General features: G+C 47.9%; 1 protein-coding gene across 8 annotated transcripts in view; it reads left to right on the plus strand.

Annotated features, from left to right (window-relative positions):
• The window catches only part of MTUS2 (microtubule associated scaffold protein 2), a 309,423-nt gene extending 294,865 nt beyond the window's left edge, over positions 1-14,558 (plus strand). For all 8 annotated transcript variants that reach the window (XM_052813036.1, XM_052813038.1, XM_052813037.1 and 5 more), the window contains 4 exons: positions 1,011-1,109; positions 2,543-2,662; positions 5,309-5,406; positions 10,608-14,558. In XM_052813036.1, the coding sequence (XP_052668996.1) occupies positions 1,011-1,109; positions 2,543-2,662; positions 5,309-5,406; positions 10,608-10,824 (534 nt within the window). In that variant the 3' untranslated portion in view covers positions 10,825-14,558. The remainder of the gene's footprint in view (positions 1-1,010; positions 1,110-2,542; positions 2,663-5,308; positions 5,407-10,607) is intronic.
• The last annotated feature ends 454 nt before the right edge of the window (positions 14,559-15,012 follow it).

Raw genomic sequence — 15,012 nt, forward strand, 5'->3', positions numbered from 1 at the left:
CTGCTGGGCCAGCCAGAGTCAGCCCTGCACATCACATCTCCCAGATCCCACTATTTAACACCAAGCTCAAGATCGTCATGGCTTTTTCAGTCCTTCTAATAACTCCGTGCTGTTCTCACTCTCTAGATGAGGAAATCCCAAGGAGCGGAGGGCAGAAGCGTGCCGCTGTGATTCATGCTAAGTTCAGAAATCTTGTGTGAACAAGTAAAGATGCCACAGCAAATAGTGCAAGCTTTGTTTGATTCATAGGCAGAGATGACTTACAATTTTTAAAACCCCTAACACATACTGTTGCACGCAGCAACTGTCACGGCCTTCCTCATGCGGCTGTGACAGTTCAAGGCATGTCGGCAGTTTTGCAATAAGCACTGATGTAGTGTTACAGCCAAGAAATTACATATATGAAAGATAAGAATACCAGTTTCACAGCAACTGTGGCTTTTACAGATGTTTTAGAGAGGTAACAAGAATGCCTCTGATTGTAACAGAAATATGATTGCTTAAAATAATATGTTGTTCCTCTGTACAGCTCTGAGATGAAACGACGATCATTTAAAAAGTCCACACCACTAACTCATTGTCGCTCGTTACCATGTTAGAAGCCTAGAAAAGTGAAGGAAGCAGGGATGGGGTATCTACTACCTCATTCAGACTCTAGGGACTGCACAAATGATCTCTTTCATGCCCATGATATAAATGCCAGCTCTTTTAAGGAAGGACATGCTCGTTCTCATCCAGCCCAAGGTGATGGGGTGATTTAGCATCAAAGACATTTCATGAACTAGTGCCAGCCAGTGTCAGCCAGCTGCAGGGATTTCAGGATTCCCTGAGGCTCTGGGTTATCAAAACTTCACTGGATGTTCATGTGGCCTTACGTAAAAAATACACTTTGCAGAGGTTTCTAAGCCTTGTTCAGCTCCCCGCATGGTTTTACAGTGCAGAATGACTTGTATGAATGTAAGAGGGGTGATAACACAGTTGGTGTGTTCATTGGTGTGTCTCCCCTCCAGGACCAGATAGACACCCTCACCTTCCAGAACCAATCTCTTAAGGCCAAAGCAGACCGATTTGAAGAGGCTCTGAAGAAAAACACCGAGGAACAACTGAAGGTAGATGGCAACTATAACTGTACGGTCATCGAGCTACGTGTTTCTAAGTATGACTCACATCATGCGACTCAGTGGATAGCAATGGGATCCTTACCCCGGGGACAGGGGGGCAGGTCCCAACCGAGACCCCAAATCTTGAGCTCTGAGGGGGAGTCAGAAATCTTAGCCTAGATCCATCACTTTCTGATTTTACTTCTTTTTCTTTATTCTTTCACCCAGCATTTATTTGTACCTCTGTTTCCAAAACATTTCATTAGATCCATCTAGTATGTCCTTACTGCTGTCTGTTCTTCTTCCCCTTCTTCCTCATTCTCTTTATTTTTTGTCTTTTCACATTTAGGTTTCTTTTTTTGTGCTTTCTGAACCAACTTCTTTGATATCCTTTGTATTTCCGCATTTTTTTCTGGACTTGCAGGGGACAGCCCTGTCACATGAAGTATTCATTCAGCTGCTATCTATTGGGGCCATGCTGTTTATTTACAGTGTGTAAGTAAACACACACTGCAGTTATTGATCTGAAATGAAATAACCCTGAAATGACTCTCCAAAAAGATTTTTCTTTTAACTTGGGGTGTTTCAGTGTGTTCACTGCACAGCCCCATGGGCAGCTGTGTCAATGTGACAGAGGGGACAGAATGAAAATAGTGGGGTGAGCAAGGGGCTCAGTGAGTTTTTAGGTGAGAGAACTCTTTAGGAAAGGAGTGCGAATGTCTGAAACAGGCTTGGTCGTGGGGAACAGGTAGTATCAGTCCCTTTCCAGCTCTACCGCAGTATTTAATTTACATGCAAGGACAAATTCTGCTGTGTCACGGTGATGTTAATGCCAAGTACCACCAGGCAGTTCACTGGAGTGAGTTACACTGGGAAAAATCCAGATCAGCTTAAGTCAGCGACAGTATTTCATCAGTATAATTCACAGCACACCTTTTGCCCATGAGTTGAACCCTAGTATCCCCTACATCTGGAGTTCTCAAGCAGAAGAGGAACTTTCCCCACCAGATCTGATCTTTGTTAACGGGCACCATGAGGCAGTGGTGCAGGCAAGGCAGAACACCGTAGTTTTCACCTCCAGCCCCCTTGTCCTCAGTTCCTGAGTTCCATGTTTGTACTTTTCCCAAGCCAAAATCCCTGCACAAGCATAAAACACCTCATGCAGTTCCCAAGCTATGAGTAGGAATGAGGTTGCTGAACAACCTGACATCCCATCCTTCTAGCCATGAGGCTGGTCAAAAGAAAGGTACCATTGGCTATCCAACTAAAGAAATGGTCTAGGAGAGAATATCAGGGTCCAGATGGTCTCTGGAGGCCCAGGTCCAGGTGGTTTTCATATCACTGAGACTCTTGAACCACTGGGTGCATTGAGGAACCTTTATCTTATGGCTGAAGATGCGTTGAAGGCTGACAGATACCCATATCACTGCTGTATTTTGTAGATTGAACGAACTCCATATCTGCACTTAGAAAAAGATCTGAAGAGCTTAAAACATGTTCTGGAAATGAAGAACCATCAGATTCACGAACAGGAGAAGATGATTATGAAGCTAGAAAAACAGGTGAGTTGTCATTTTTCCTCCAGAGGAGACACCACAGAGGTAATATAAAGTAAAAGTTGTGTTACAGCAGATGAACTTAAAAGGGGTGAAAAAACACATGAAGTTGGGGCAAGACACAGTCAAAGAGATTCATAAACGGCTATATATTGTGTCGTTCCACTGTCAACCTACATAGCTACTTCTACTGTACCATGTCTCAGGTTTTCACTCGGAAATTGGGATCTTTTCCCATCTCTTCACCCACCCACGAAACCCTTGATTTCTGCCACACATCCATTCATCTGTATTGCTTTTTCATGCAATACCTGCTCAGCCTGTTACGTTAGACAGCGAGGCGAGTGGTGTAGGAAGAATGGAGGAAGGGGAACTTTGTGGTAGTCCAGGGCTTAATTTCATACACCAGCCTGCACCATATGGCCCCACAGGAGTCAGGTAACCATTTAGGGCTGGAGAGGGCAAGTGGAGGAAGATTGAGCCATGTGTGTCTTGCTGCTGCTCATGCAGGGAGCTCCCAGCTGCGAGTATGAATTAGCAATATTCAGCAAGCAGTCCCTAGCAAGGCTTGTGCCAGGAAAGGTTTCTCCAATGCTAACGTAATGCTTTTCTGCAGCCTATGCTGTTTTCTCATCCTTTGCTTGTGGGGGTCCCTAACAAAGAACTCCCCAGTTCACCATCAATTACATTTTTCGTTGGAAAGGGGATTCATTTTATAAGGCATAACCTACAGTGACAGTAAACATATAGTGTGTTGACAGGATGAGGCACTACCTCAGCTGGGGAGCCGGGACAGCTGGTTCAGCACAGCATTCAGCAAGATTTGTTTCCATTTACGGGGAAATTTGAGAACTCTGATGATTATTTTGCTGAACAGATGCTTGAGTAAGTGGATGTAGAGAAAAGTGCCTCTTTATAACTGAGGCTTGTTAACTGTGCTCTTTCCAACGCACTGCTCCTGGAGCTAAGCTACCGTCTGAAAACATGCACTGTAGTGTTATACTGAAAAAAGAATCCCAGACAACAGCCTACATAGTTCCTGGTCATTTAGCTGCTTTTGCTATTTAACCACATACGAGCGCACAGTCCTGCTCCTGCCCTTTATCACAGTAAAACACCGGGTCTACTGTGGTCCAAAGGCACAACTGCTTTCTGTTTAAAGATCTACTTTTATAATTGCCAGAACATCTACAGGGCATCTCCAAATGCTCTGAAAGATGGGGTGTCTCATAAGGGAGCAGGAGGGCATGTCAAAAACAGGGTCAGGCTTGGCTCCTTGCCTGCTGAAAGGGAGGCTGGAAATGAAGGTGGCAGGAGAGGAGTGGTGTAGGGTGAGGGTTGCAGTGGAGAGGGAAGGAGATGCACAGGTCTTCTCCCATGCTTCATGCTGGCATAGCTACTACTTACTTACTCAAACTTTTGAGGAAGCAGAGAGGGTGCCCGTGACGATAATTCCTCTCAGAGCATTTCAAAACGGGGACAAAATCCTTGTTCTGCTCTAACAGAATATATTGGGCTAGGCCATAATACCTGAGAATCAGGAGTATCCTTTACGGTTACCTGCATAGACTGGAAACCAAGGCATAAAACTGATGCCTCCGCCATTAAGTGTGAGTTATTGCTAACTCCAGTGCACAATATTTTAGTTCTTTATAAAAGGTTGGGAAATTCAATAACTGAGCTCACACAGAGATAAGGTTACCCTGTGATATCTTGTTTTCTTCCAAAATTGTTGAATTCAGCAAAATTCAAACTGCTGGAAAACTAAGAACTAAGGTGATGAAGTATGTCACATTCAAAACTTGGGAAAAACAGGGCATCTGAGGCTGTGGTATATGCCTATAAACATCTTACTCATGTTTTAATACACTGCTATTGACATCCTCAAGCTCTGTCCTTGAACTGTCCTTAGTAAAAGCTACCTACGCTTGGGATAGGATTAATTTCACTTAATTGTAGCTTAAAGTTAAATGTCTAGTTCAAGGCTGTCATTTAAGCCGAGACTGTCAGAAGTGGAGAGAAGTGTCTCCAAAGGGCAGAGCCCACCTCACGTGAATGCAGCAACAGTCGAAGGCTGCTGCTGGGGATAATCTGCGCTGGTGGGTAACTCCTTCCTCCCCATAACCAGGGTATTGTAATCCTAGAGGTTGGAGGCCAGAAATCTATGTCTGATGAGGTTAGTTAGGCTGGATGATGCACGTCATACCACCTTGTACTCCTCCTTCGTCGCTAGACTGACCACTCACACTCCAGTGCCCTTTCCATGCTGGGCATCCCCACGCTCCCCAAGTGCCACCAGCTCCCCGTCCAAAAACAACGGCTGGTAACGCTGGCTCCCGAGGGATGAAAGTTGTGGGGGCACCACTGAGGAAGATGTTTTATTTGCATTGGACAAGACTAAGACCCTCCTCCTCCTCAGTTAGAAGGGCTAGTTCAGCTGTCCCCACTCAGTGCTCTGCTGATGACCCCACTTACTTCACCTGTATGATGTGGTGTTGAGTCAGACCTCTAAGTTTCAGCTGCAGTCAGGATGACCACCTCCATCTATCCTCAAATTTTAGAGGTTGCTCTAGGGCTGAATGAAGATAAAGAACAAATTCTTTTGGATCAGATGTTGGGCTTTCTTCAGACTTAACAAACCTTTCATTGCAGGCTGAAAAAAATTTAAAACTGGAAGAAAAAATCACCATGCTGCAACAGCAGAATGAAGAACTCAGAGCCAGGATTGAGCAAAATACTGTCATAACAAGGTTTGTGCTGATATTTGCAATCTGTCTGAGCTTGAAAGGAGACTGCAGATCTGAACTGCCCAAGGCTGACATTTATTTCAGAAAGGGAAAAACTTATTTCCTCCTGAAATTGTATTGGTGTCCCGAAATGCTTGTTTTATTAAAAAATCCTTTTTATATCGGGGTTTGCTTACTTTAACATCAGGAAGGCCACGTATCTGTCTGTGTATTTCCATGATTTTCACATGCTGCTGAGAGCAAAGTTGCCAGTGGCTTCTGGTCTCAGTGTCAGTGCCCTGAGACCCATTAGTCAGCGGGTAATGAGGATGAGAAACGGGGCAATTTCAGGAGAGACGTCCTAACGATGCCGCCGTCACCCAGGCGGGGTTATCCTTTGGTGGGCTTTTTTCATCTGCACCGTCTGCACCCTTGTCACAACTTGACAAGAGTGACAAGGCTTCTCGTGTTAGGTGGTATAGAAATAGAGAAGGGGAGGACAGTCCCTGTCCCAGAGAGTTTGTAGTCTGCTGTAAGGCGAGAGACCGCAGCTGGAGCCACGCAGAAGGGGTACCAGGGGAGATGCTAGAGCTGAACTTGTCCCAACACACCAGCTGCCTAGCCATCATTGTTGCCAGAAATGATGCCATTCCCCCAAAGTGCGATTTAATTTTTAGCTGACTTTTTAAAGCTTCAGCATCTCATCTCTGATTTAATTTTAGTTTTTGTCTTTCTTGTGTCTCCTTTATTAATGATTCAGCCTTTAAAAATTGTCTCCTGCATGTAGATATTTTTAAAAGGCACCATTGCTTGCCCTAACATTCAGATTGGGCTGAGGATTATGTTTCCTCTCACCTGCTTGTAAATACCTGCAACATACATATCACTGTCTGAGGTGGATGTCTACAGCCTTTCTGTGCTTGGGGAGGAAAACCAGGAATTTTTAAGGTCTGGTTCACCGGACCGGTTTGAGACACCTGCTTCTGGGCTGGATGAATAGTGGTCTGGAAGTGGCAGTCTCTCTCCGTGCCTGCGACAGTAGCCAGGGTGCCCGGGTCAGTGCTCAGCATCTCTGCATTGCAGCTGCCTGTCTCTGGCTGGGCAAATAGCACCTTCCACTCCCTGCCAGCGTCTGGCTGCAGCGCTTTGCTTCTTGCTTCTAACTACGTAGGTACTGGTTTCGAAGAACATCTTTTGGGAGAAATGCTGAATTTGAGGTTGGCCTGGAAAGTCAACTTAGAGGACAGTCGTTTTCAACAGTAACAGTTCGGGGACAGCTATGGGGACAGTGTCAGCCAGGGCTTTAAAGTCAGAGTTACTAAAACATGCATTTTCCTGGCAGCCGTAGCCGCCCCGACTGCTCATTTCTGTTGCACTGGCACTGCCTGGGAAGTGCAGCGTGAACGAGCTCAGGGAGCCGCCCTTGCTGGCGAACAGAGCGGATTAGAGCTATTTCTGCTGATTTGCAGTTTGCGTGCCCGAGCAGCTGTGGCAGCTCAGCAGCAGCGAGAGGAGGGAGGGGAGCAGGAGGGATGGGAGCCAGAGCAAAGCCAGCCTTTGCAGCACAGCCAGCAGGAGAGTCCCAGAGGCATCAGGGGTGCTGAAGGGTGCACCACAGACTTATTTCCAATCATAGCCAAGGGCAGGTGCAAAGGAAAAGAACCTTGCAGGTAGATCATGCACCAGCTTTGGACAAGTTGCTCCACAGAGCCTCTGCTGGGACTTCCCCAAGCACTTGAATAAATCATCTGATTGATTTCCCAACATCTTGGATTCTGCCTCCAAATCAACTAGCATTTTTTTGGTCCTTTGGACTGGGGATGTTTGAGGAACGGTAGTTTCCAGCACCCTGGAGATGAAGATGCCCAGGAGGGTGTCTGTTGGCATAGCCCAGGCACCTACTGACCTCTGGGCCTTTTGGGGGAGCATTTAACGTGAGTCGAGGGCACAACTCAAGCACCTTCCCCTGCATCCCTATCGTGTTAGTGTGCCCCTACAGACCTCTGTGGTTTTATGGCTGTGATTTGTTACAGCTGCTTGAATTGTCAGGAGGCTGGCAGAGGAACACATCTGATCCTAAGCCTGCAGTGCTGGGGATAAAGGTTTCACTAGATGGGTTAGGTCTAAAATTGGAACGTATATCTCAGATAAAACTTACATAGAACACATTTGCTCTTACATTGCCTCTCTTCCTTCTTCTGCCGGAACAATGAAGAGGGGCTGAAGGGGCATCTCTATCTTTTATAAGCAGCGATGCTGCATCTGTCCATCTCGAGCTGAAGGCAGAGGCGTTGCTGAAAGGTGCCGGCACGGCTGGCTGTGCGAGCTGCCTCTGAACCTGGGTGGCGTGAAGCTGGCTCTGCCTGTGCCCAGTCACGTCACATCAGGTAACACCATGTAAATTCCCAGCACAACGTGCACGAGGCTAAAATAAGCGGCGCAACAAGCAGCAGCTCCTTTCTCCATCCCGGTGCCAAAGCAGGTCTCTCTGGAGGACGTGTCCACGTGCTGCATGGTGTGTCCTTAGCTGCAAGGCTCTTTTCTGCTCAAACGCCTCACTACTTACCTGCAGATCATGCGCAGAACTTGCAGCCTGCCTCTGCCACTAAATTGCAGTGGGCATTAGTGCCACAAAGTCCATTGTGTGAGAGACTCCAGAGGTCACCGATACCGTGCATCCTACCGTACCTCTAGGAAGCAGCACTAAGCCTCCAATATAAAGGAGGCTGATACGTGCTGATGGCTGCGCTTGCCTCCTGTCCGAGCGGTGCCTTTAGCAGAGGAGGGAGCCGAGCCCTTCACCGTGCTCTGAGGTCTGTGCCGGTGTGACTGGCCTGTTCCCAGTACCCAGATGAGCTTTACCAGCCAGTCACACACTAAGCCACACAAAGGCAGGGAAGGCATGTGCTTTTTTTTTTTTCTCAGCGAATGCTGGCTAGAAAAGGATGTAGTGGGGCTTTGTGTATAACTTTTATGGCCTGTCTTCTTAGACGCTGCAAAAGAAAAAGTAATTCCATGTGTAGCAAGCGGTTCCCTATGGAGTTATTTCTTCAGGGTGAGCTCCCATGTGGACTTTTTCATGCCTATTAGACTGTGAGCTCATGCCACAGCTGGTTCCCCAATGGGACCATGAATAGGATTTTCCTTCTCTACCAGACAAGCAGCTTTCTGAAAACTTCTGCCAACTTGTGTCTTTTAATCCTTTGACTCTGCTAGCCACTGCTTCATGGATCAAAACTTTCAGGGAGTGGGAGAAGGACAGACATATTCTTGATCACCTGAGCTCCATTTCTGTAGGAACCGAGGCTAAAAAAGCAGAAATTCTTTTAAAATATTTTTTAAACAAAATTGGAAATGCCAACCCCACCCTCTCAGAGACTTTTGATGCCACAAAGAGAGTGGACCAGCAGCCCGTGACATCTGCTATGGGCGTCAGGCTCTACCCGGAAAAGGAGTTGCGCAGAATTTCATGTGTGCATCCAAAATCCACACCCAGCTGCTGCTGAACCCTGGAAATACCTAGGGAGAGGTTAGGTGCCTCCCTGTTTCTTTCTATAAAATTCTAAGTTGCCTGTAGATCAGGTTAGGTACATGCCCAGAGCTGCCCCAGGCTGATCACATCAGGACCTGGCTCTTGCCCAAGCGTAATGGGGCTGCAGAAGCCGGGTGTTCCCGCACGCATCCTCCGGGATGGTGATGTTGCCAGCACATGCCCAAAACACTTCTCGATCAGGTCCCACAGTCTGCCTGCACTGCCCCGTTTCTTTTAAAACCAGTCACCTGGTTAGATGAGAGTAGACTCACTAAGGTTGTGGTGCCCGTAGGAGATTTCCATGCCTCACCTCCCAAAAAGCCATCAGGCTATAGGGCATTCCGGGGAAAACACCTCCCTGGTCCTTGCTGGTGAAGTTTCCCTGGTGTTGCAGTCAGGAATAGAGGGTTCATTAGGACCAAGGAGAAAGGAGCTGGAGAAGGACCCATAGCTTCATGGCCGTTTTTACAGAGGAGAGGGAAGGCCTCAAAGCTGAGCTGCATTCTGCATCAGGACATCAGCTAAAACGGGGAGCACGGAGAGCGCAGGCTCCTTTCCCTTTGCATGCAGTGGCAGCTGGTTGGAAGAATCAGGGATGCAACTGCTCGCTCTCACCTCTTTGCTCTTGCTCTGCTGCCCCACAAATGCTGTCTCGCTCGTGGCACAGCTTTGGTGGCAGGGTTGAGAAACAAGGGTGAGAGTTACAGCTCTCTGCAGAGTTGGGACTTTGGATTTTTGTCCTCAGTCAGACAGAAGAAGGTCTAAAACCCAGGACTATCCCCCTCTGGGGACTGCTCTAGCTGCTGTGCTGCTCTGGAAAAAAATGGGACAGCACTGCAAGCACTTCTGGGTTGTGAAACACCACAGGGCAAAGGTGGCTGGAGCCAGGCATTGAAGCCAGGGAGAAAGCAGGATTTAAGGAGCCCACCTGCACTTTGTGCTGCTTATTGGTTATCTGCAGGGGTGCCATTGCTGGGGCAGGCCACGTTGGGGTGATCTCTGAAGTCCCTTGTCTTCTTGGTGCAGGAACAGAAGTCCCATCCAAGGCGTTGCATGTGCAGGGAGCACAAGTGCCCTCTGACCCAGGGCTCTGGGCTCTGTCTGGGGGTGGGTTTGGCTCCACGGAGATTTATGAGCACATTCCCAGGTAGAAACTGCTGTACCAGCGAACAGGCTGTGCAAACAGAGGCCACAACCCCATGCCGCTTCCTCCACGCGCTGAACGGGGGGGATGGAACGCCCCTATCCATCAGCTTCATTGCAGGGTAGCTCTCAGGGGGCCAAAACCAGCTCAGCCACAAGCAAATATTGATGAGAAGAGGACGTCTGAAACCACTGTGCCTACCTACATCCCCAAGCTAAGTATCTGGGGCCAGCTCTGAAGTCCTCTCCAGATGCCAAGGCTGGGCGTGAGCGTGGGACCGGCACGGAGCTGGTGTGCTCCGCGGTCCTGGCCGCCCGCCGTGGGGACCGATGGGGTTCTCTTCAGCTCCCACCCTGCTCCCAAACCCACACCTCCCAGGGACGGCCAGCGCTGGGGACGGTGAGCGTGCGCCTGCGCTTTTATCTCAGCCTAAATTTCCAGTTACTTTCTCCACCCGCTCTGTCCGTAAGTGGAGAAACCTGTTCTTGCAGTGCACTGCAGCCTTGCATTTTTGCTACTTTCAACTCTATGTCCTGCCTCCCTCTCCAGGCAATTGTCAGAGGAGAACGCCAATCTTCAAGAGTATGTTGAGAAAGAAGTGGAGGAGAAGAAGAAGCTGAGCAGGACTAACGAAGAGCTCCTCTGGAAGCTGCAAGAGGGAGATGCTGTGAGCCCCGTGAAACTCCCACCCACATCGTCCACTTCTTTTTATCGCTGCTCGTCAGGGAACTCCTCTCCGGCAAAAGTCAGAACCTTGCGGCGATGATTCGGCACCTGCGTGCCAAAAGTCCCCTGCCTTTTACGCATTTCCAGTCTGCTAAATGTTGCCATCCAAGGAAGTATTACCATCAACAGGCACCCAGGGTTCATGGCTGCAAGCATGCTCGGTAGCTGCATAGCTTTACACTAGGCAGGGTACTCTTATAGTCCCCATGTAGGAGCTCCTGGTTCTGACACGTTGATTAGGGTAGCAAAAACATAGCAAAAAGATAGGACAGCAGAAAGTTAGGATAGCAAAACGTTTAGTTTGATGTGTTAACATTTTAACTATGGTTAGAGCCAAAAGATGGAAAATACTATATTAATGGTTCATCAGAATGAACTTTTGCTGCAGTATTTCAGGTTAGTTACAAATACAGTTCAAGTTGTGAATATTTCTGTATATGTGTCTGTGTTTATATACATGTACGTATTGTACCTTTATACCTATATATATAGACGCACACACATATATATGTAGTTGAAGATGTTCTGAATTGCATTTTTTTATATTATTGGATACTACTAAGTGCTGATATATTTTCATTACAGTCAGCAGTTTTCTAACTCGTGCCTAAGACTTGTATCTAAATGAAATGCATTTCTGTTTAGCCTCCCAGGAATATTTATACCCAACCTAGAAGAAAGTTACACAGAATTAGAAGCGCCTTCCAAATGACCACCAAGTGGTACTCTATGTAACGTGAACACCAGCGACTTTGAAATTCTGAGACAGTACTGCCTTTGAAACCATCACCTTTGCATTGAACACCAGAAAAGATATGCATACCATTCACTGCTTTTTAACTCTTAGCATCGATATTGTAAGTGGAGATAGGCTAGAGATGAGAAACCTGAGGGTTTTAGCAAATTTGATAGAGGTTACTGGGTAACGTGTTTCAATTTTAGTGTCTTTAAATCCTAGTTAGATCTTCTCTTGTTTTACCTTGTCCTGGTTTGGATACAATCAGAACCTCTGGTTGTAGGTTCCTGTCCATTTTGATTTATTTCAAGTCCCGTAAGCAAGAAGGAGAAAATAAGTTGTTCATCCTTGACCTTTGCTGGCCAAGACGTTTCCAGTATTAGGATGAGATACCAGGCACGTGCTAGGGCTCTAGCCTCCTCCCACCTGAAACACCAAATAGAGCACAGAGGACTACATGGGCGCAAATGAGGTCAGAATTTCTTTCCTTCCACATATATATTATTTCACATTGCTAAAGCTTACCCAAAGTTACGGAGCACTTTTAAGATTCGTGGAAAAGAGCAGCTAAACTACCTTTAACTTCCCTGCCTAGAAGCAAAAAAATTCACCCAGGCTCAGGGTGACCCCCCCCACCCGAGGGGGTGGTGAGGCCGAGGAGCGGCTCTGGTGGGACACTGCTAGCAAGAAAAAAAAAAAAAAAAATCTCTGAGCATAATTAAAAAAACAAAAAGAGATCTGTGGGATGCTTTTCTATCCAGCTTGCATGCATTCCTGCTCTGAACACGGGGGGTCAGAGTAAGTGGGAGACGGTGGGTGCAGCAAACCCCTGGGGTGCGGGAGCAGCTTTCCTACCCGGGTGTGCGGTGGCACCGGCACACCCGGCGTGAGCGGAGGTGGGATTGCACAGCCCTGCCGTACTGCTCGGATGTGAGCTGTGCTTCAGCTTTCCTGGGAAGTACTCAGGATTCACAGACTGCAGCTTAGATACAGCTTCAATCACCATCAAAGCACCTGTGGCCTGCTCCACAGCTTTTCAAAAAAACAAGGTGATTTTTTTTTTTTTCTCCTTTTTAGAGAAATTTATTTTTGTAGCAGCTTTTGCATGATACTGTGATACTGAGTAAATTGAGCATCTTGTTAGAATAGATCATGGCACACCAACTACTACTGTTGAAATGCATTACTAGATTTTAGTGTGTCCAGCAAGTACAACCTGAAAGTAAGATAGATACCTAGCGCACACATGCACACAAAGCCCCTTCTTGCCAAGTACGATTTTAATCTCTTTCATACTTGCTAAATGCACAAATATCTGCAATACCTACTGCATTGTCATGTTTCATCCCACCAATACAATTCTGATACAATGAGATCATAGGATGAATTGGGTTAGAAGCGACCTTAAAGATCAGGTAGTTCCAACCCCCCTGCCATGGGCAGGGACACCTTCCACTAGACCAGGTTGCTCAAAGCCCCATCCAACCTGGCCTTGAACACTGCCAGGGATGGGGCATCCACAACCTCTCTGGGCAACCTGTTCCAGTGCCTCACCACCCTCATTGTAAAGAATTTCTTCCTCATGTCCAATCTAAACCTATTCTCTTTTAGTTTAAAACCGTTGCCTCTTGCAACGACACCACGCTAAACCTACTAGAGCATATTACTGGCTTGGGACGGTCTGGCTGAGCCCATCCTTTTTTAATTTATTCATTCTTTCCCTCTATTTCTGGTGCTTTCCTTATCACATTGTTGGTTTAAATGCATATGCAAGAGCTGCTTCCAGCAGTGAATTGGGAGTGGGGCTTTTACGGTGGGAAAACTGGGACTGATCCCAGCTCCACCATCATTTGGTATCATTGCCAATTCCTTTCCCATCTAATTTTTGCCTCCCAATCCTGCCCTCTCGCTGGATTCTTCCTTGGCATGGCCTCTGGGGCCTGCCTGATCGCTAGCAAAGCTGCAGGAAGTTTTGCCTGACCAGAAAGGACCCAGCAACCCATCCCTGTGGGGGTGTGAAGGGTGGTTCCTTCTGGTGCAAGCCCAGAAACATGGACTTTTTCCCCCAAAAAAGTTATTCCTTCTTCCCGCTCTTCCTCCGTCCTTTCCCTCCTTGCCTCTGCGTGCCGGAGGAGGTGTGAAACAAAATCCCAGCTCACTCCAGCCCTGGGAAGAAGGGAGCAGCCCCTGAGCGGGGCAGTTGTTCCCATGGGATGAAGACCCCCCCGTGTGCATTGCAGGGAGCTGCGACCGCGTGAGGCGAGCCTGGCATCCCCAGCGGTGTGGGGACACATCCCTAATCCTTGCTCCTTGGCCGTCCCTGCTCAAAGGCAAGCAAGGAGAAGCTTTTGCTTTCAGGAGGTTGGAGACGTCCCGAAAGCCGTGGCGCCCGTGGGGGCTTTCCCATTCGGCAGGGTAGGGTGGCCTTTGGCAGCCAGCGCTAAGCAGAAAAGGGTTTTTATTGCCCGTGTCTCTAAAAAAGCAGCAGTTTGATTCGGTTAATCTTTAATCAACACAGAAGGCTGCAGCGCCAATAAAACCAGCCTGCAGCTGCTCTGAAGGGGCTCCAGAGCCTGGCACTGGGAGCGAGTGGGATGGCAGGAGAGCCAGCAGCGAGCAGGGGGGCACGGAGAGCTGGGAGAGCTGGAGGAAAGCTCCATTTTTCTGCCAGAAAGCACCGTTTGGCCCCATTGGGACAGCACCTCCTGTGGCTGCTGGCACAGAGGGGTTAACTCGGCAGATGCACAGTGGCAAAGACTTCTGGTGGTGGCAGGCGGGGAGGGCGGGAGGAAAGGAAAAACTATCAAGTGCAAAAATCAGGTATTTTACGTCTCTGCACTGATGGTGGTTGTGTCCCATGGACACGCTGAGGAGCCTCTGTACAGTTTCCCACGCAGCAGTTCTGTGGTCCCGTTTACTATGTGGCTAATGATTACAGGAAGAGTTTGTATTATTTCAGTTATGATGTACAGATAAGTGTAATATATTCCTGATAATAAATATATGCGCCAGCACACACATGGGCTGGTGCATACGAACTGGTGTGTCCTGCAGTGTTTTCTGTATGTCTGTGCACACGGAAACTGGAATAAATGGAAAACAAAGCAAAACCCCATTAAAGGGTTACCCCATTACGGTAAAGACTGAAGCTAGCCAGCCACTTAGCCTCCTGGCAGCAGGGCTGGTTGGTTGGGTTACCCGACTATGGTTCACATGCTATAAATTGCATCAAAAATCCCATGGATTCATTTTCCCGTAAGGCTGGGGCTCCCAGGAGACCGGGGATCGTGGTCTGCAATGTTTCTATTACGGTGTCGTGCTTCAGCATGCGCTAGGAGAAACGTTTCAGGCACAGCAGCAAACATGCGCGCTCTCTAACGTGCCAGGTCCGCCGCGTTCCAACACCCCGTCCCCTTGCCCTGCCCTCCCGCTGAGAGCACAGAGTTCCTCGGGCTTTGCCAACAACGATTAAAAAGGGACCAGGGCACGTGC

The sequence above is a fragment of the Harpia harpyja genome, chromosome 17, assembly GCF_026419915.1.
Source record: "Harpia harpyja isolate bHarHar1 chromosome 17, bHarHar1 primary haplotype, whole genome shotgun sequence".
NCBI classification, from domain to species: Eukaryota; Metazoa; Chordata; class Aves; order Accipitriformes; family Accipitridae; genus Harpia; species Harpia harpyja.